Here is a 23,140-nt window from a genome sequence, read left to right on the forward strand (position 1 = left end):
CCAGTTGCTACAATGGGTACGTATCCATTCTATTCTATAGAGTTCGGTCACTAGACGAGGGATCAGTTAATGAGCAAAAGTTCATCGCACGTTTCGGGTGGCACATGGGTTCGGAACATCACTCATCGAACCTGTCTCATTCAGGCGCGTATGATGGTACAATGTCTGCAAATATGCCAAATTTACGCAAGCTGGTTCTAAGGCCATTTATATTACATTTCAAAAAAGAAAACAAAGTAATATGCTGTTTTAGCGTGTTTTGGTAAATAGTTCTACGTAGAATGTAATTACACCCCCATTATTCACTAGGCCAAATCTCATTTTTACATAATAAAAATCAAACCGTAATTTCATTTCTGAATATCAGCCATCGAGCATAAGCCCCTCAGGCGTGAATTACGATCACCTGCCTGCAAACGAGTCAAATTCACACTGCAGTATGCTAAAGAAAAAACTCGAAATTACATATAAAAATGAAGTATGCTTTGTGCGAGTTTTAGGAAGTAATCCTAAGTAGCGTGTAATTAAGCAATAAATAATTCTTCAGCAAGTGATGTACCACTTTTACATCCTGTGTGCAATGTATCGTTCTCCTCTGTCAATAGTTCGAAGAACGGGCAAAAACAGATTACGTCCAGGTGAGCGGACATTGCGCCCCGAGGGCCTATTCTTGCTAGAAATATCTTGCGTTCATTTGAACGCAGTGTTAACCACAATGATAGATGGATGACCTGCAGTGAGCGATTGCCTTCGAAAGCTTTACTAACATAGTAAGAATTTAAGAACTGTTAAAAGAAAGCTGACCTGGATACATTGCAGGCAAGACGGCAACACGATCTATTATTGAAGTACATGTTTCTACTTTACCAAGACAAGCTACGCATAGACAAGCACGCGTACATAAAAACGGTTCACCGCCGATCAACTCGTTCCGAGCATCCAAAAAAAAAACTGAAGGAATGTTCCTGTAAAACAAAAGCCTTTAAAAATCCATTTTTTTCCACACACTGTCACTAATCGGAATGCTCTTTCTGCCGATCTGGTGAACTGCGAAACCGTTTAGTCGTTCATGGAAAAACTTAAACAGCAGCAATCCACTTGACTTTGATCTTTCTTTGCGCTTCACCCTCTATTATTCCACCGTGCATCCTGAACAGGCTTCCATTTATGTACCACTTTCTATCACTTTTTTTCATATCAATGCGTTGTATTTCGAAATGTTGCCGATTTTTTAACCATTATATGGTGTTTGTTTTTTAGTTGTGTATGAAGAGATATTAGTTGTTATAGTTTTTTTATGTTTTCTTTGTTTCTTTTTTCTGTACGTGTACGCGTAAACCGCTACAATTGTGTAAGTACTGGCGTTTTACTTTGATGCACTAGTTCTTGATGGTGTAGCTCTGCGTGACGTGTTTCCTTTCCTGTTGTAATTCATATTTGTTTCCTTTTTTGTATCACCCACCCCTGCCTAAGGCCTCATGTGTGAGGCTGGCAGTACTTCTGAAATAAATAAATAAATAAATATGAACCATAGTGGCACGGCTTTTCTCATCCGCTGAAGTCTCATGCTCACGTGAGGACGTCCCTTACGTACTCAGCTTCGAAGATCCGCAAGCTGCACAAATAAAAAAAACTGGATAAGAAATTATTGTTTCGAAATAAAATTATAGTATGCGCTGAAGTAGGCTGTAACAAAGAAGAATCTAAGAAAGTAAGAAAGTGGCGAGTTAGATTTATTATTTTCCCCAAAACTTTGAGGTTTCATACTTTGCGCGGTCATTCTTATATCAAGTAGTAAAAGAAAAAAAATACATTAAAATATTGCTTTAGGTAATTAAACTAATAAAATGAAAAATTATTTGTGCAAGCTTGATGAGTGAATGCCACGACCTGATTTTCAGTTGGCGTGTTTCTTGCGAGCGATTTCTATAAGAACTGCAATTGCGTCTAATGAAATAGTCGCATCTATCACACTGGCAGCGAAAACACAGTTTGACAGTCATTCATCTCCTGGACGCTCTGCAACAGCCTTCCCTAAATCATTGTACCAATCAGTGATAATTCTTCATTTTGTGATGCCTTAAATAATATTACTAGTTGCAATGTGGTTTTAATTGCTTGTATATCTTGTGTATTCTGTACGTCCTGCTATTCTTGGATTTTTTTATTGTTTGTATTTCTGCACATCTTATGTTTGTTGAGTATGTTTCTTAAAATTTCCCCCTATTTTATAATGCATGTAAAGTGATTATTTGCATGTCAGATTTCATTATGCATGTCGACTGTAGGTCTTTTATGCAACCACGTAATCCACTCCTATCCGCATTGCCGTGATTGGTGCTATGGGTAAAAAAAAAGGAAATATTATTATTCTAATTGAAACGCTGTTGGAATGTAACTTTTTTTGAACCCACTAGTTACGGAATCTTTACGAATGGAGTAACTCGTCCCCACTGTGGCTGCACAGAGCAAATTGAAACACACAGTGAACGTGAAACACACAGAACATAGCGTGTCCTGTGTGCTTAACAGTGGCGCACTTTACGGTGTTCTGCAGAACCCTCGAGTCGTCAACACATATCTTGCTTCACCAGGACCTCGGAAATAATGTTCTGCCCTAACATGAGGGCAGTTTAGTTGAAATAATCAAGGAATGTTTTAGTTGTGCCGGACAATTGAGGAATGCACCGCAAAAGATTGTCCATCATTCGCGAAATGCTTGCAAAATTACGGGTCACTTGTATACACGAGTCACTTGCTGAACATATCGCCGTTAAGGCATTTTAAACTTCGCGGTCACGCCGGTTACAGCATGTTCGAAGTTCAAAAGCAATAAACATAATGAGTTTTATTTGTTTCCCCGAAGACACCGGATAAGCACTCTACAAACCTCACATAGCGCCAAAAAGGACCGTTTAGTAACTATCGCAAACACTGCCAGTTAAGCGAGGGCCGCTAAGGTGTCGCAGAATTGGTTAAAAGACAACACCTGAGCCGATACTACCTGAAATGTCCATTTAGTGTACACGGCAGATAGCATGCATTTGTATATAAATATGGTTTCTTTTTATATTAACGTAGGAAACTATATTGCTTTCATGATGTAATCATTTACCATTAACCTACTTACTGCCAATTCAATATTCTTAAATGTCCTCAATACTATTCTGTGGCTAAGCGGCCATATAGTCCATCTTGCTGGGAAGCGCAGCCACTATTACAAAGAACACACAACATAAGCGCTTGTGTTGTGTGTTCTTTGTAATAGTGGCTGCGCTTCCTAGCAAGATGGATCCTTACCAACTGGCCCGATACAATTGTTTATTGGGCCATATAGTGTTCGGAAACTCTGATAAGCAACCTTGAAGCTTGAAATATTACGTCTGACATGACGCTAATTCATGCAAAGTATAAGCACGGCGTTACACCGAGTCTTCTCGTGGCTATTGAAAAAAAAAAAAACATATCCGTTTAACGGCCGTAGTACTATTTAGGACCATTTATTTACAAAGCACTGCAGTAATTTGTTCAAGCCACCCATATTTACTTTGCATCTGCTTTCAAGACACCCACAAACAAAAAAAAGAAGAGAGAGAGAGAGAAACAAAAAGCGAAGTGATAAGTAATAATCGCCAAAGACAAACCAATGCTATCGGACAGGCCAATTTCAAAACAACGAGCAATACGAATCCACCCTAATCCGAAATTTTCGCGGATGTAGAAGTTGCATTCTACTGTCTCAAGACTTCGTAGAGCACTGTCTGCATTTCCGATGGAGGCGTAAATGTTGTAGGCCCGTGTGCTCACATTTGAGTGCACGTTAAAGAACCCCAGGTGGCCGAAATTTCCGGAGCCCTCCACTATACGGCGTCTCTCGTAATCATATGGTGGTTTTGGGACGTTAAACCCCGCATATCAATCAATCAATCAATCAAACAATCAATAAATCAATCAAACAATCAATCAATTAATCGATCAATCAATTAATCGATCAATCAATCAATTAATCAATTAAATCACTGTCAATAAATTTGACTTGGCAGACCACGTGTTTATGCGTAGCCTGATCAAGCAGGCGCTTAAAGTAAAAGCAGGATTTTCGCAACGAAATTATTTTCACAAATCTACGTGGTTTTCGTCCAATTTCCGAGTTCGCGTGTGTGCCACTTGCTAGAGGCATTAGTATACACATTCCGATGCACTGGAGTGGGTTATAACGCAATCGGCAATAATTGTAAGCATTTCAAATTTTGTTCAAAAGTCTAGAATATTCCTCCCTTAGCTTCGCTGAGTGCGCCTTTTACGTAAAACAGGATTACCTCGAAACAATAGAAAACGTTACGTCAAACAGTTACATAACCTTTTGGAACTCATATATTGTACCGAAATTCTGTTTATGTACGGCGATAGTTATATGTCGTTATATTTTTATTTCGTTTTTGTGTACTACCATAGAAATGTCATTAGCTGCAATGAATTTGGATATGCGCCCTCTGTATTAATGCCACTGCGGCGTTGTACAAACTGTATAAATAAAAATAAATAAAATATATTTTCCTTACGTAAACTAGGCAGACATGAAGTAAGACAATGTCGCCAGCGTGTCCCTCACGCCCCGGCCAAGTTTGATTTTGCTGGTAAATGTACGTCAGCCAGAGAAGTGGGATAAGTTCTCAGCCTTTAGAAAGGCACATTCGAACAATCGGGGGCATTCACGCACGTAACCTAATCTGAACAAATCGAAATTATGATACACATTGAATATTGCCAATACATGATCCCTTACGTTTCCATTACCCACAGTGATTATAAAGTTCACGGTGTACCTGTTCATTTATTTCATTGAGAGCACACTTACAGACGTGCCCACGAACACGACAAAACCAACTAACAAAGCTAGAAATGCCAGTCTCTCTCGACATATGGCAGTCAGACTGCCCAGCAGTGTCACCAAGTCTGAAGTGTGCCGCAGTTTTTTTTTTTTTTTTGGGGGGGGGGGGGAGTTGCAAAGACTAATCGGGACTTTAAATTGCCTCTTCCCCCCCTTTTCTCAACGTTTAGTTTTGATGGTGATTGTGGCTTTACAATGCTACTGCTTGCCAATATTCTGTATAGAAAACTTGGTTATCCATTCGTTAGAGAGAGTGGAATTTGCATATGGTGAACACTATAGTGGGCACATCTGGCCCCTTCCACAATCTGCAGCAGTACCAGTGACGACGACGAAACTACACGGTATGCCGAAATATGTGACGTTGTATCCCTTGATGGCACCGTGGTGGTGATGTAGTCGCACGTACGTTATAGAAAGGCTACAGTAGATCCCACAGTGCAAACCCTGCGAGCCACATGGGTTATGTACTGTCGTGGCGCCTGATAAACGAACTTAAGCTCAGTACTAATAGTTTGTAGCTCTGCAGCATTTGACATTTCACATTGCGTTAGAAATATAATTTACGAAGTATACTAAATAAATAGCAGGGACTAATAATGAGCCAGCTGAGTTATCAGATCAGACGGAACCGTACGAATGAGCGTCGAGTTGCTGTTCACTGAGAAATAAATCGAAACTTTCTTCAGCTCACCCGAAGGAGAACAGAGGATAGAGCGTACGGCTTCACGAGACACTCATGAAATTCCATCCATGTTCTCAGTGCCTTTCTTTGGTACTTGATATTGCTTTTTCTCTCCCGGTCGCCTCGACATCATCACTATACTTCAAAGCATTCTGGGACTTGGTTGCTGTGGATTTTCATCACATTTTATTCACTCTTAATTCACTCTTGGTTCATCTTTACTAAACTTATTTTCTCGCTTGTGATTCACCTTAGTCTAACCTTTATTTCAATTATTTAACCTTAATTCACGTTTGATTAACCTTGTGCACTAATTATTTAGTCTTATTCCTTAATACACCCACACTCTCTTTCCCCCTCACCCTCCTAGAAGCTTTCTGCAACTCATTCGGCGTCACCCTCCCTTCGGAAATGGCCAACCTGACCTTTGGCGCCATTCGTGTTGTCAACAGCGGAAGTAGAATATTTCGATCCATCAGTGTCAGAGAACCTTAACGAACCATGCTGCGCAGAAAGGCAAGGTTTTCTAGCCCCGTGTTTTTGTTGACCGTGTAAATGTGAATGTTATAGCGGATCATGGCGTCTCAACAGAACCCCGTGTTGAGTACCCACCAGGTGTGCTCGGGATGGTGCTATATTTAAGTGTATTTCCTGTTTCTAATACACCAGTTGGGAGTGCCGCTCCAGTTGTTTTTGTTTTTTTTTGGTCCCTGCTTCATCCTTGCGCACTGAACGATGAATCAGTAGAAATTCAGCCAACTGTCAGTTCTTTTGTGAAAAAGTACAATTTGTTTGAGGGCAACAGATGACACCTGCATTTTCTTTTTGATTCAGAAGTGACGTGATACATTTGTAGTGGGTCCAGGCACCAGAAGGCTTCGCAGGTTCGCCCAGTCGAAGTCGAAGTAAAAAAAAATGAATTTGTCTACGTGCGGCTCCGCATAACTTTGCCTCAATCTGTGCCTTGCATTGTGTATCTTCGTGTAGTTTTATGTACCACGGTCACTTTAACTTTCATGTATACCACCCCACTTTACCTTTCGTGTACCACGTTCGCGTGTACGCTTCACCGTCATGTACCATGCCCATGTTACGAGAAGCGAATAAATTGAGCGACTGCACCTTAATCCGCGTTATCATTATATTTAGGTTCGTAGCGGACGATTCGAACAGACGCTAGAACCCTTTTTTACTGTCTTCTAATGTATGGTAAGATAAACACCTCAGCCGATTCATTTCATTTATTTACTTCAGACAACCCCACAGCTTCAATAAACCTACATTCACGTTTGCAAATATTCCCTTGATATCTCTCGACGCCATATTATATATATGCGCTGTGATATGCAAGAAAAATTTATATGTCACAAAATATATGCATGAAAACACCCTTCGTTGCGAAATAAGGTGCACGTTTCCGGTGGTGCATGCCACCTGAACGAAGAAATAACCGTCGGCACTTTCTCAACTATCCAGTAGCGATTGTGTTGGTTATTCAACTAAGCTACATAGCACTCCGAGGTAATGTGCAGTAATTTGTTCAAGATGGGATCGCGTAGGGCATGGAGACGCCGTAGTGGAGGGCTCCGGAAATTTCGACCACCAGGGGTTCTTTAAGGTGCACCTGAATCCGAGCACACGGGCCTAGAGCATTTCCGCCTCCATCGGAAATGCAGCCGCCGCAGCCGGGATTCGAACCCGCGACCTGCGGGTCTGCAGCCGAGTACCTTAGCCATTAGACCACCGTGGCGCAGCGTGAACTTACTACCACAAAGCGAACTGTCTATTTTCATGGCATTTTCTTTATTTGTTTCAGATCGCTGTCCGTTTTGTTTTGACGCCGATAGTCTTTCTTGGGGGAAACTTGAACGCAGAGATTTCTGTCTGTCTGTGTCTGTCTTTCCGTCACATGATTCAGCCATTCTGACTAAGTTTATTCACCCGCTGAACGCTCAGATATCTTGAACTGGTGGCTCCGTTCATACTTGTGAACATTGTCGATCAAAAATCAAATATAACGCATATTTTAGGCGCAACACCAATACGTCAGTATTAGGTGGTGTGTCCTTTTACTAGAAAATACGTAAATACGCGATTTTAAAGACACTAGCTTTTCTTACGCTGCGCTAAAAATTTGAAGCTGTGAACGAAAAAGTACTCTGCCGAAGGTATGGTGCTGCCACCCGGCAGGACGGATGGTACGAGAACAGCGTCACGGGTTACCACTAATGAGACCAGGAAGCACGCAGATACGTGGCCATTTTTTTTACTTGTCCATTTTTATTTTTGGGCACACAATTCTTTTTTTTTGTACTTTCTTGCACCGCAGAACTTGTAGCAATAAAGTACCCGAGGCTTATAAGTCTTAATCTCTCCACTGCGGAACAGGTAGAACAAAACATTATGGAATGCACCACATTTGGCGCTCTGCATACTAGAAATAGGCAAAAAAGTGAAACGGACAGCGATTGTTAGGACATTGAAAGGAGACGATACAGACAGTTCTGAGCATCACTACGAGTACCTAATCAGTCTGTAATAATACCTCGGAAATCTGCTAAAAACATGACAATTTCGTACACAATTTAATAGAGCGCGAAATAATCATTTGTGTCGCAGTTCGATTAGTTTCACACCAGGATTCAAGCAAAATCATATTCGTTTATTAAAAAAAAAACTCATCGGAAGGTTGGCTACATTAGAGCTTGCTATAACATCAACATAATGTCAGTATTGTGGAAACAAGCAAAAACAAGAAAACCTCGACAGAATAAAATAATAAGAAAATTGAAAGATAATCAGAAGCCCCTAGTACATAAACGGTAAGTGGTGTATAAAAAAGGAGCAGAGTCTAAGGACAGAGTTCAGTACATTCAAAATGGTCACTTAGATTACCGGGGATATAGAGTTGATACAGATAGTTTTCCATGCACTTCCATATAACATGACTGAGACATGTTCATTCCCCCCTTCCCCCCAAATGCACAGTTCATAAGTATTCAATTTCTCAAACTATTCCATTGAAAAGAAAAAAAAACCATCATCTAATCTATTCCTTGGTGTTATCTTTTAGGTTTGACCGTGCCGACTAGTCAGAGTTGCAACGCCAACTTGTTGGTACAGGAAATCTCGAGTAAAAGATGATATAGGATAGCACTGACTTTCAGAGAATGCGCGCCCATCTCTCTCTCAGAGTACTCGAGAGTACTGACACGCCGAAGGCTCGCGACTTGTGTCACGAAATCAGCGAGGACATGTTTGTTCACACTTCTTCCCCACTCCTCGCGTGTCATGCGAGGGTGCAGGCACGCACACAGATTCGAAACATCTATAGCGTGCTTGCAATCAGTGATTCTCATCCCGTACTGCCACTCGAGCGATATTTATGCACTGATAGGTACGGTGAGGGGTTCATATCGCGGGTCCGTTGGAGCCGACACTCGAGGAATGTTTTCGCCGCGACGATGCAGCACGTACGGGAGGACCACAATTGGCGTTTCAAAAAGTTGCTCTGTCATTCTGAACTTTGAAGCTTGAACATCGCACAGCGATAAGAGTATGTTTGCTCTGGGAACTGTTATACAGTATGCCAATCGCGCTATCTGATCGCATCGGTGCCACGGTAATGTCGCCAATTTCGCCAGTAAGTGATTTCGCCAAGTTACAGTTATCAATATAAATTTTGGTCTTTTTCGTTTTAACTTAACCTCGTGTCAAGCACATGTGGAACGTATTTTGTGCTACTGTACAGCGGAAGCAATATTGGCTGCTTTCCCGCACCACCTGATCATGATGCGTAACGTAACAGCATTACCACATGCGTTTCTTTTATTGCCAGGCCGCATTTTCGCACTTTTTCAACCTTTGCTTTGGCGTGGTCATTACGATACTCTCCGGCAGCGCGTTGTAGCAACAGTGAGCTGCTGGAGAAAATCGCGGAGGCCACGGCTTTGGTTACATGGGTCATGCACGTTTTGTCAACCAGATGGTGCTGTATGAAAGTTTTCATTCATTTTCTTTTCGCCGATTCTACGGCGAGGGAATATTAGAATTACATATACAAAGGTTTCAAGCACACTACTACTTTTTCCATCATCATCATCATCATCATCATCATCATCATCCATCACCATCAAGAAAACAAGGTGGGTGAGTTGGTTTAGACTCTTGCATCGTGTTGTGGGGCGACAGCGTAACTAATGACAACGGACATACAAAAAAAAAAAAACCGAAACGGTGCTGACCAATCGTCATTATCATTGTCACGTCTTCGCCTTCAATAAAGTTGAATATGAAAGTTAGTGCGCCATCTCGCTGTAATTCCAAAATACTTATACGTGTCAATCATTTGCACAGTTCATTAATCATGAGCACCTATAAGCCTAGGCACGCTGATGCCCCAACACCGAATCGCAGCCATCGTTGACCGGAAATCAAACCCACGCCTTCGAGATCCTGCAGCACTCAGCCGCAGAGCTATAACCGCGGCGGGCAAGAGAGATATTCATCAAAAGGATCGCAGGCAGCCCAGACCCCGTGCACTTGAGCTGCCTCCAAGATGGCCGCGTTCCAGAATGCTACAGACGCGAATGCCTCCGCTCGCTTCTTGGTCCGGTATTTTTGTTGCACACCGTCGCTCCCTCTTTCTTTTACGTTTTTTTCCTTCTCTTTTCATACTTTGTGTCTTGTTTTCGATGTCTTTACGCAACTACCATCCTCCTTTTTACTTGGGAAAAAAAGAAGGTCGTGCAGCATTCTCAAAGATGATTGCTGATGATTTATTTTTAGATTTATTTCTGTTGAATCGTTCCCCAAAAATGCTGAAACTGTTACTTATTTTTGCTTAATTATACCACCGTGCGAGGTTGGTGTTTGACAGCCATCGACGTCATCATCGTTGGGCACTGTGGACGCCGAGACTTTACACTCCAAGTAAGGCTTACCGAGTTACCTGGAGTTTTAACTTTTCAAAAAAAAAAAAAATTGACGGCAGATACACGAGGTGAATGATAATGAGATTGGGCGAAGGTACTGGTGAAATACCGTGAAATTTTCTTCCGTTAATTCGCCCGATGAAAAACACCTGGCGTTTTTCGTTAAGCAGCTGGCGTGTTCTTTTTGTTTTGCTTAAGAAACATCTGGCGTCTTTTCGTTTTGCTTTCAGAAAACATCTGGCGTTTTTCGTTCGTTTATTTCATCAATCAACGACATTCTGAAGAAAAATTTTTTATTGTTTAATCACGCACAGGAGAAATCGCACCTGGCACTACCTTGGAGGTAAACAATGGCTGCTACTGGGAATGAGAGACAGCAGAAGTTGGCTTTTAGCTCTCCTACTTCTACTAACCTTTCCTACTGGAACATGCCAATGGCTGCTAATGGGGAATGAGAGACAGGAGCAATCGGCTTTTAATTAACGCGCACGCCACGAACTTTTTATTGTTCAACAAAGGACAGGAGAAATATCCCACCGGCGCCAACTTGCAGGTCAAAATGTAACACTTGTTACACACTACGACTACGACTACGAGAGACGAACGGGGGCCGCTTTAAGGAGCTTTGCCCCTAAAAATGCTGTGATGCATTGGAGAGATGCATGTACCGACTGATACTTCTCGCTTAGCAAATGGAACGTAACATAACCGTACATAGGAAAAAAAAAAGTGGCCGAAATTATGTCATACAGTAGAGCACTGGATGTGCAAACCATATGCAATCCAACAGCACGTGCGTCGCAAGGAGTCCAGCACGAGTTCAAGCAAGCGAAACGAGCCCGATAACTCGGGATAATGCTGTCACGGCAGCTGAGCGACGACATCGTGTCCCAAAATTCTGAAAAAAAATTTCCTCGTTTAGTATGCTACTAACACGAAATTATGAGGAGCGGCGTTGTGGAGAGACTCCAGATTGGTTTCGAACCACTTGGGGGCTGTTCAACGCGCAGCTATGTTGAAGTACCCTGCGTTATTGCAAGTATTTACACTTTGAAATGCGGACATCGCGGCTGGAAACGGGACTAGCATTCTGAAGGAGCTTACGGATACATTGAAGCAGCGTAAAAAAAGAAAGAAAAAAAAGAGAAGACGAAGCTGAGGACCCGTTAAGTTGTTTCTATAGTGAGGATCTGAGCAGTGCATTAAACACGCCGCTTAGCCGCTGCATGTGTCTCGTGGAAAATGTGAAGCGATGGCAAAAGAAACAGAAAAAAAATGGCCATAAATTCTTAATGCGGAAAGTTTTTTGAAAAAGTAAATAAACTCGTATTTTGAAAGCAGTTTCTTAGCAAGCAATAAAAAAAATATTGCGGTAACACCTGACAAGCCCATGTTCGAATGAACAATACCTTATACGCTAATTCATTCTAATCAATATCTGGAAAGTAGATCACTGGTGAAGCGAAAAACGATATCCTTACCATCATACAGAACTAGAGTCAATGCTAAATATGCATTAGGACAATCAACGTTAAAGTGAGTATGTTTATGCGAAGGCTACCGTACAATTACTCGCAAAATAACGGCATAACGGCACTGGTTAATGTTCGCTAACTGTTCCCTGGTGTTTGACTGCAATAGATGTCACATCGGATAACAACGCAACAATGCAATACCCAAGCATACCACAGTGCCTTCTGCTTGCTCCGTTAAGTGCTCACACTACGTGGTATCACCCAAATGCGATTCTCGACCGCATTTACTGTGGATATATATGTGGAAGTAATAGTGCTAGAGCTACGAGGACGCACCCGGCTATACGCTAAACGTCCACTTCTACGAGACACAAAAGACACCAGCGCAAATGCGCAAGGTCTCCGAGTTGCTGCAGTGCCCAACTGCGTGTAACGTCTACAAATATAACAATTGTGGACGTTTTACGTCCCAAAACAACGACAAATACTACGAGGGACGCTGTTGTGTAGGGCTCCGAAAATTTCGACCACTTGGGGACGTTCCATAACGTGCACTCGAATCTATTCACACGGGCCTCATAGAGTTTCTCAAAATCAACTAGAGGGCACTCTGGCGCTGCGATCGTTCAGCGACCATGGGAACGATGGGTAGTACACACATTCGCCTAGTCTTTGTACTTGCGGACGGCGAATCGTACTTGCGGCTTCGTTTATTGCTGGTTATGGTTTCGTTTTAAAGAAAAGAACGAACCCTTTTGAAGTTCGTGATCCAATTTGGAAAGGTAATTCGAAAAAAAAAATAGGGTGGTGAAGCGCAATCGCTTAACATTTGCTGATCTTTGTATCGCGAGAAAACAGCTTCAAGCCACACGAACACGCACGGAGCCAAGAGCAGGCCAGAAGTACGAAGTTTAGACAAATGCGTGTACTACCCATCATTCCCGTGCTCGCCGAAGCGCTGTGCATTGCAGCTCCCATAGACACTAGCGCCACAGTTCCCTCTTGTGTATATTGGGAAACTCTATGCTTGGCCTATATCGAAAATGCGGCAGCCGCTACCAGGACTGGATGCCCACGACCATTGGGTCAGCAGCTGTGCACCGTGTATACGACCACCACGGCGGGTGCCTACAACGGGCACAGGCATTTTGCTTCAATCGGCACGTCGGTGAAAACAAGTGTTACACCCACACTTGCGGAGGAATCATTATGTTGCTCCTTGGTACCTCACAGCCACCCCTGAAGAAATACCTTAGTTGGACCGGAAACGTTGGGATTTATCAGTTTAAAGTCAGAATAAGTTGTTACAATAACTGCATACGTTGGTTGTTGTCCCTTTTTCGATGTTATTTCCTTCTCAACCACACATACTCTGTCAGATGTTTCCTTTGAAAACGTCTCTCTAGCTTACTCAGCCCTGCACAGTTTAGTCGAGACGACAGTCAGAAGCGCGCGCGTTCTTGCTCGTGAGCCAGCGGCTCCAGTGACGTCATCGGCGCTTGTGTGAATGGCGCCGGGAATAACAAAGTGAATCGTCCGCAACGCAGAGTGACGTTCGCGCAGGTGATGCCGCCCTCCCGAACAACCTCTCGACTCTTTCTGATGACGACGAATAAGAAGATGAAGAAGGCAACAACGCCGGTGATACCACCTTGGGGCTCCGCAGTTGCGTTGCACCGGGGCGAATGACGTCATCGAAAAACAAGTGAAGAGGGCAGCGCTGAGGGGAAAGGGGAGGTCGAGAGAAACGTGGGCCGCAAGAGTTGGCTCACCGTCGTCTCGGCGGGCGCAGGATCCCAAATGGCGGCTGGCTGGCCCGCTTGGGCGTTCAGTCTTGGTTTCTCGGAAAGAAAAGCCTGGCATGCGTACATACGAGGAGGCTGACGACTGCACCCGAAAATGCGCAAATTGTGTCGCCCGGGCACGCTCTTGAATTGTGTTGTTGCTGCGACGAAAGGGTTCAAATAGCGGTTACGAACCGTTTGAAGGGTTGTTCGCAGTAGGATGTCAACAGTTTACTAAAACAAATCGTCTATGCAGCATCAACACATCCAGCCCTGTATCCCTATTCGATAGAGATCATTACGACCAGTTGGAATCCCTCAATGCTGAAGAAAAGCCTTATATTTCTCGGGCAAACCAAAGTTTACATGTCCGTTAGTTGCTCAATAGAGAGCATAGAACTAAATTTAACTACAGCACTTCTCGCTACGCCATTACTAACGCCCTTTCTAACTTAAAAAAACGGGGGTTTGCAAATACTTTAAGAGAGATAAAACTACATATACAGGGAGAACTGTAGATGCTTAAACTCACCGAAGCTGAATTCACAAGTAGTATTTTAAAGATATCACGCTTTTACACGACGAAGGCAGCGCCTGTCTTGGTTATTGTTTCTGTGTCCTTGCCTTTGAACACGTAGTACGTAGAGGTTGCGATAGAATACCAATTAGCGCGTACACAAATATTTCTTCACAAATATTCGAGTACTGGTGCAGCATATAAGACTGTCATCGCCATCTCTACAAATTTCCTTGGAATATAGCTTTGAGGCTGCGATTTGTATCTGCGTAACATGCTAGAGCTGATGACTTGAAGTGGCAGCGTCTGTGGATAACAGCACAGCCGCTTGGGTTTATTGGTACACAACGAAGGAACACATAAGGCAGGACAACTCTTGCATTGTCTTACCTCTGTGTCCTTATCTTTCTGTCGCAAACTTTATGAAAATCTACAAACAATAAAGACAAGAAACGTATATGGAACGCTATTTGCAGTCTTTAAACTGTATTGCAGTAATTATGGTATACACGGGAACAACATAGGGTGGACGTAATGGCAACTATTCACCGTTAGGGACCACACTTGCAACATCAGGATAATGCCTCCGATGCTCTACCAATAAAATACAGCGGCGGTCGTCTTTTCGTTCACTTTATCGGGTATTATGTGACAGTTAGTGCCTTCTTTGGCTTTATTTTTTTGTTCATTGTCATTATTGCTATGTCCAAGAAAGAAAAAAAAAGTGGCAGCTTATCGGCGTGCTTCACTGCAAATGTAGAAGAAAGACGATAGCCTTCTGCAGGCCGTACTATAAGAGTCCTGGTTTCATCCGCGTGAGATATGGCACTGCGTCAGATATGGACGCCATCTTGCAGTGGCGTCGGGAGACATGAGCTTGTGTAGAACCCCAGACCACTGCCAGGTGGCAGCACCATCTCGTCGGCAGAGGGCTTTTTTGTGCATATTGCCGCACTTTCAGCGCAGCCTAAGAATCGCTAGGGTGTTTTGAATCAGGCTATCTACGTATTTTCTAGTAACGTAACCCACCACTTGGTACTTGCTTAGTTATGTTGCACCTCAGATATGCATATATTCGCTTTTTGATCTACAATGTTCACAAGTACGAACGCGGCTGCCAGTTCAAGATGGTGGACGTTGAGCGAGTGTTTAATGTAACCGAGTGGCTGAGTCGTGTGACAGACAGATGGCCAGAAGGACAGACAGACAGACAGACAGACAGACAGACAGACAGACAGACAGACAGACAGACGTGCCAAAATTTATACGTTCAAGTATCCCAAGAAAGTCTTAAAAAAAATGAGCTCCGAAATTCCTTCTCATGTCTGTGTGAATATTCCGCTGATGTCCGCAGAGAGAATAGAACGACGACCACATGGACGAGAGACAACGGGATCTCGACTCGGCCTTTAAGCTCACGCACGTAAGGATGCTCTTGGGCGGCGCAAACAATCAGCGGCGGAGTGGTTCTTGAGAGAAAGGAAGAGAAAAGTGAGCCCCGTTATTGTCTGCTTCAGTGAGCGACACCGCCACAGAGCTCACAAAGGGATGGGGGTAAGGAGGGATAAAAGGGTAGAGGTAAAAGTATAGGAAAGAAGAAGAAGAAGCAACAACAAACTGAGGGGATAGAAGAGACAGGAAAGATGGAAAAACGGTCACTGGAGTCCGAGGACGGGGTACACTTGCGAGAGATGGTGTCGGCGTCTGTAGATGGCGTAGAGCAGGTCCAGTAGGTCAGAGCTGCGCTGTCACCGAAGACAGCCGGCGACAGGAGATGACGTAGGGCCAGCCCAGTCGGCCAGAGCTACGATGACGCCGAAGGTCGCGAGCGCGCGGAGCGCGCGGGCGCACAACCGGTCGGCACGAAATCCAGGAGCGGCAAAATTAGTAGCGCGCGTCGCGCACGTGTTTCGCCCGCGTCGTCCTTTGGGGCCCCACGCGATGCTCGTGCGCCGGCTTCTTTTCGGTGGCTTATACGCGCCGTGCACGCCGTCGCGTTTGAGACGCGCTCTTCCATCCACGTGGGGGTCGCGATATACCGTTTCCAGAGCGAGCATGCGACTTGTGGCCGCAGATGCTGCTCGTTATAGCTCTTCTTGCGTTTGCCGGGGCAGGATTGTCCCAGAAGCCGGGGATCTTTTTTTCTTTCTTTCTGTAACCGCCGTCAACTCGCTTTCTGTGGCAACGAAGAAGCTTAGGGAAACAAAGCGTGCGTGTGCGCGCGCACACACACACACACACACACACACACACACACACACACACACACACACACACACACACACACACACACACACACACACACACACACACACACACACACACACACACACACACACACGCACGCACGCTTTGATTTGCTCCCACACTAATTATGTTCATGTGTTATGTAATACAGCAAAGCTTCAACTCTAGAGAGGCCACCAAAGTATACTAATGTATTCATGTGACAGAATGAATCAACAAGAGACTGTGCTGCGTTAAAAAAAAACGTGTTCCTTGCGTGCAATATAACCAGTTGAAAACAGCATCCTTAGTGATCTCATGTCTTCCGTGCCTGCGCTCTTTTCTATGCTTAACCAAAAGTGCATGAAGCGGCCGTATACTAACTGGTTAACAAACCAGCTAAATGCTTCAAACTGTGTTGTATGCGCATATTGGCAAGGCGGCAGAAAATTTTCTGATAGCAGCAATCAGTTTTGGAGATTATTCTTAATTTTTCTATATACTGATTGCCAAATTACATGAAACTTTACTCAACCAAGCCGTGGTGGAGATATAAGTGACCAATTGATTCTATATTGGGCAGGGCTAGATCCAAACAATCTCGGCGATCGTGGCTACGTTACCTTCATGTCGGCTGACAACGGAATGCCGATGACGTACCAACGCCCGTTCCCAATCCGGCCAAAGTCTTCCCATGCATGGCCCGCTGGATATTGTTCTCCAAAACCAATCGACATGGCATCGCCGGAGCACAAACAGAACGGAAGTTCTCCAATCCTTCATTTCCCCGGTAAGGATAAGGCCACAGCGTCTCTTTCAAATTGAAATTACTTTCATTTCATATACGGACATCAACCAATGATGTAGGGTGTAAAAGTTGCATTGAACGACTGACGCATCGACTGAATCTAGCACGTGGCGAATACAGTAGAATACACAAGGATACAAGTTCGGCAACACGATAAGTCTGTTATAAGTTCGGTTGCACCACTCCATTGATTAGAAGATAGTAGGCATAATAAACAATGCGATACTCAGTAAAGAGTTGGATTACGGCTGCACAAACGAAAAACACATCATCTGTGGCTAATGGCGTAGGCAGAAATTTTTTTCGGGGGAAGGAGGGGGGGGGGGGGCTTCTCGATTGGAAGAAGGGGGGGGGGGGGCATTTCCTTCAATTGGCTATTTTTTTGCGCTGTATGCCATGAAAAAAAAGTTTTCTTTTTTTTTCGGGGGTGGGGGGGGGGGGGCACTGGCCTGGTGCGTTACCTCCTGACTACGCCACTGTCTATGGCGTACAAGCTCGCGAGGTATTGCCGCGACCGAGAATAGAATCTTGCAGGAGAAGAGATGCCATCATCGCGGGCTCTGGCGTAATGCAAAGTGGCCGTTTCTGTGTATCACGTCAAGCGGTCGATGTCGGCGACTATCCAGCGGCTTTCAGAAGCAGCAAACTGCAGGGACCCGTACAGGTCAGCGTTAACGCGATCAAATGGTTGGCCAAGCATGGGATTCGCTGGAGTGGGCCGGGGACGTGCAAGGCGCGAACCTTGCGGCATTGGCAGGGCGGATCCCGTCGAATGCCCTTGAACACAGGCGGGTATGCATGTACACCCGAAAGCGAAAGTCTGCGGGACGCGAAGTGTTCGATATAACTAAATCATCGCTTTGTCTGGAAACGTAACCTCCTAGTGAATGTTTCAACGCGTAGTTGGTGTAGTTAACCTATATAGTCAGCAGCTTGATTAGAAGCAGTATGCACTACAAAAGTAGAAATCCACTTTTGTAGTGGGGCCAACGTCCCGCAAATTTTTTTCTCTTGGATGTATATGCCACGCCCATAATATCACCAGCAAGGTCAGGTGTACGTATGTCTTGAAGACACCCGCATGCGCACACGGTGAGTCTGTCCGAAAAACAGAATATACTGCCACGCCCACGTTTTCTTTTCTTTTATTTTTGTATTGTAGTTTCACCCACAAAAGCTGTTAGCAATTAACGCGTGGCATAGAGCATGCCGCAATGTTAGTGAAGCGGTGCACGGTTGTCTCAGACCATTCTCTCAAAATTACGCGCAGTACGCAAATAGTCTAGTTCTTTCGAGAGTTTTTGCTAGCGATGATAGAACCTTCGATGCCGCATGCATAAATATACCGACACGTCTTATCACAGATCAGATTATCAACGGCCGATGCTGTGTTCGCTGTTACGCAATGAACAAAATGCATTGCTGAATAATTTGGAGTTCGTTTCTCGGGCACAGGTTCGCCTAAATGGAAAGGTTCGTCTTAAACCCACCGACTGCTGCCCTTTTCTTCACGTGTGGGTGAGAATACTGACACGTGTACTCGCTTTATGTTACTTCACGGGGGCAGCCTTCTTCTTTTCAACTTCCTTTAGCCTCACTTTATTGTTCGGCGCAGGCCTCGCTCCAACTTGCATGACGCTTCGCGAATGACGCCCTGTCTGCTACAGAGATTGCATGCCCGATGCGTATGCTTGAGTACGCTTGATTGTACGCCAGCACGAGTGATAGCAGTACAGGACGTACTACTTAAACACCGTGATGGTCGCATAAAAGACGACGCTTTTAACCACCGATTAAATCATCGACGGCCGACGATTGTCGTCAGCGCTATGAGTCTACAGAGCGCATTGCTGTCCGCCGTGGTGGTGTAGCGGTTATAGAGTGATTGGCAGCTGACCCGACGAAGGTCGCGGGTTCGCTCCCGGCCGCGGTGGTCGCCTTTCAATGGTGGCGAAGTGCACTAGAGGCCCGTATACTGTGAGATGTCGTTAAAAAACACCAGGTGGCTAAAATTTCCGGAACCCTCTGCTGTGGCGTCCTTAATAGTCACATCGTAGCTTATGGATGTGAAACCACAGACATCATTATTTATCCTTGAGTTGTTAGGAGGTGATTTTTGTTATCCATCCTTCAGTTCTTAGAAAGTGATTTCGCCCATCCGTATGGCGCGATTTAGCGCTGTTATCTGTATGTGGTGTATTTTTTGCGCAACGCATTTTAGCATTGTCATCGTTAACATGCGTCCTGGTCTTTTTTGAAGATGCTGAACTGATCCAAGCCCGGGCAGAATCTTTGCAACAGCCGTTCCAAAATTTAATGACGTTTTGGTAAGCAACAGGATGTCGCAATCACTGTTTTCGAGATATCAGCAGAGTTGCGTGTGCATAGGTAACATGGTATACGTATGTTAGTGGAGAATAGTGATATGGATAGAAAGAAAGAGGGACAACGTTAGGCGATAGCACACACAACAGCGCGTACACCGAGCATGCCCAGAACATCATAAAACTGCGAACAGCCACAGAGTACGGACCGACTTCGACTGTTAGACGAAGTACATTGCGATACATGATGTTAAGGAAGGCTTGCGAGCCTTCGGCGGCTGCATTTTCGATGAAGGCGAAAGTGCTGTAGGCCCATGTGCTCAGATTTGGGTGCACGTTAAAGAACCCCCAGGTGGTCGAAATTTCCGGAGCCCTCCACTACGGCGTCTCTCATAATCATAAGGTGGTTTTGGGACGTTCAATCCAACACATCAATCAATCAATTAGGAAGGTTTGCAAGGACTGGCCCCAGGGTATACAGAACATCTTTCTCCTTTCCCCGAGTAGGGTAGCAAACCGGGTGCAACCTGGTTACTTTTCCTGCCTTTACTTTGTGTTTTTTTTTCTGTCTATAAGTTGTGATGTAAAACCGCGCATAAATATCTGTTTTGAAGAAAAGAAGGGAAAATAGCAAAAAACACGTGTAAGTTTATTTTACGCGCCAGCTAATATGTACACTGCTTGATATCCGGCTGTAGCGTCGTACATATAGATAACGTTATCCATTCGTAGTTTATCATTGAACTTGAATGGAATGTTTTCTTTTCGCGAGTGCCAGAGAAAAAGACGCAACTTTATTTTAAAAAAAGCATCCGGCGAGTTGTTCAGGGATCTGGGCAGATATCCCCGCCAAAGTATCGGCCGCGAGCCCTTCAGCTCTGGCGGTGGCCTCGGCCCGCTGGACGGCCCACAGTCTTCGAGGGCATGGCTAAGCAGAGCACTCTCCCAGCGTGTTCGGTTGGAGGCTGCGTCCCCGTCTAGAGCCCCACCTCTGCCACACTCCCATGGCATGTGTTCCAGGGTTGCCCAACAATTTGTTTTCTTTGCGAGCCATGTTTAAACGAAAAAAGACCCCTCGCACTGCGAAGTACGTGCCGTTCAATTTATGAGCTCTCTCTGGAACCTGCTGCTTGTGTTAAAAAAAGAAAAAGTAAATTTCACAATCTTTGGCTGACATTTTCCGGTGCTGTACTTTCCCAAGTGACGTGCTCTTCTAGCTTGGCAGGATGGATAGTTATGCCAAGATGTGCCGAGCACATTTCAAGCACTTTATTTTCGACGGTTGACAACGCACCGAACGAATCATCCTGTATGTCAAAAGAGAGCAAATCGAACCGACGCATGCGGTTTCCTGCATCGTCGTAACGATATTCGAGTGATTTTAGTGTCTCGGATAGGTCTCTCGAAACTAATCCACCGGCACAGTCTGAGGCGGAAGGCTGGAAACGTCTTAGTTCTGTCATGCCGACATCAATGCTACGTATTCTGGCTGATAGCCGATTTAGTTCTACATCTACGAACACCCTGACACGAAGTTCACCGCAAATATCATTATGACCGGCCTCTAACCCTCTGGACTGTGGAAAGCCCAGTAACCAGCACGTAGTTTTTATTGGGAACGGGATTTTCTTCTACACCACCGGAGTTCAACGGAAGCCTTTCAGTTAAACAGCGTGATCCACAACACACAATGAGCATCAATGACAACTCGTTTGAGCACGACACGAGGAATAAGGAACGATGACTGATTCTCTAAAGCAGCGAGTGTAATTCAAGTAACCAACCTTGAAGAGCAGGAGTGACGATCGAGCCCTCCATTCCCTAACAGGTGTCACGCCCCAAAAGAATTCCATCGTGGAACGCCTCAAGTACGGCGTTGGAAGACGCATTGGTGGCGGGTTACACATGACTGACTGACTGGTTGCGAACCTATGTTGCTTGTCTTGTTCAGACGTGAAAGGGGGCGTTCCAAGTGCCGATTCGATCATGACAGGTTATCTGGTGGTATACGGTTGGTGGCACCGGGCACTCCGATGAAAGGCGATCAATAGCCTATCTACTCAGTCGACCAGGCAGCAAGGCAGCTTGGTATGATGATGATGATATGTGGCGTTTAACATCCCAAAACCACCATATGATTATGAGAGACGCCGTAGTGGAGGGATACGGAAATTTTGACCACCTGGGGTTCTTTAACGTGCGCCCAAATCTGAGCACACGGGCAGCAGGGCCATCTGGAAGGCAAGAACGGTGAGGGCTCAACACTTGACGACGTGTTGGACCCTAAAAAAATTCAGTCATAGTGCGCATCAAGTACGGCGTCGGATGAGGCAATGGTGGTGAGGTCGCACCTTATTGGCTGACTGGCTGCCAACCGAAGTTTCCTGTCTTGTCCAGAAGTGGAAGAGGCGTTCTTCCTTGAAATTGTGATTATTGATTATCGAGAGGGGTAGCGTTGTTGGAACGGGGCAGTCTGATGAAAGGCCACCGATAGCCGGTACGCCCGGTTGACGAAGCAGCAGGACGGCTCAGATGAGCCAGAACGGTGAGTGCTCCATTCTTGAAGTGTGTCGTGGCCCCTTTGCGGTGGGCGTTGTATATGGATTTCAATGCCCTTGAGCTGTGATAGATAACACATTGGCCAAACGGGTATACGTGTTTCAAACAACGAGCCCGTGAGCATGAGATGACGCTTATTAGTGAGCAGCACAGGCATCTTCCTGCGCACTGGGTGCCTTTGTTTCTGTGCCAGTTGCACGCGACCTTGCGCATGAAAATGAAGGGCCTGAATCGCGTGATCCAGATGTATGTTTGCGAGAGAGCGAACTTCAACTGTTTTCCTGCAATATGTAGCAGTCATATGCATGGATTAGTTATCAACGCGATAGCCCCGCCGCGGTGGTCTAGTGGCTAAGTATACTCGGCTGCTGACCCGCAGGTCGCGGGTTCAAATCCCGGCTTCGGCGGCTGCATTTTCGACAGAGGCGAAAATGATGTGGGCCCATGTGCTCAGATTTGGGTGCACGTTAAATAACCCCAGGTGGTCGACATTTCCGAAGCCATCCACTACGGCGTCTCTCATAATCATATGGTGGTTTCGGGACGTTAAACCACACAAATCGATCAATCAAATTTTCAACACGATAGCGTTAAAGAGCTAGTTTCGCAGAAATTATGGCATTGGCGTCATTGGATGAGAGCGAAAAATCATCCTATGTGTGACCGAAAAATCGAGAACGATGTAGTTAACATGAATAACAAAAATAGTGAGTCCTGCAGAGTGGACATTTAACCCGGATCATTTGGATGACACGTGGATGTTCTACAACAGAGCCACGCGTCCATTTGGAAATACAGTGAAAATAACTTCCTCTGCTGGTAAATACTTAACAACCACACGTGTCCTTTATAAATGCTTCACTATACAACATGCAATGTCGCAGTAATAATGCGTGGTACAAGCGTACATTGCAATCGGGTGGGATAACATGCGATT

General features: G+C 44.8%; 1 protein-coding gene across 2 annotated transcripts in view; it reads left to right on the forward strand.

The window, feature by feature from the left end:
• Positions 1-23,140, forward strand: part of LOC119181843 (uncharacterized) — an 83,528-nt gene that overhangs the window by 31,535 nt on the left and 28,853 nt on the right. Inside the window, exon 1 of one of the 2 annotated variants that reach the window (XM_075875110.1) lies at positions 22,143-22,189. The exons of the other annotated variant lie outside the window; for it this stretch is intronic. Within the exon in view, the coding sequence (XP_075731225.1) occupies positions 22,177-22,189 (13 nt within the window). The 5' untranslated portion in view covers positions 22,143-22,176. Of the gene's footprint in view, positions 1-22,142; positions 22,190-23,140 lie in introns of those variants that run through there. 2 annotated transcript variants of the gene reach the window in all.

This window comes from Rhipicephalus microplus, chromosome 10 (genome assembly GCF_043290135.1).
Source record: "Rhipicephalus microplus isolate Deutch F79 chromosome 10, USDA_Rmic, whole genome shotgun sequence".
In the NCBI taxonomy this organism is placed as follows: Eukaryota; Metazoa; Arthropoda; class Arachnida; order Ixodida; family Ixodidae; genus Rhipicephalus; species Rhipicephalus microplus.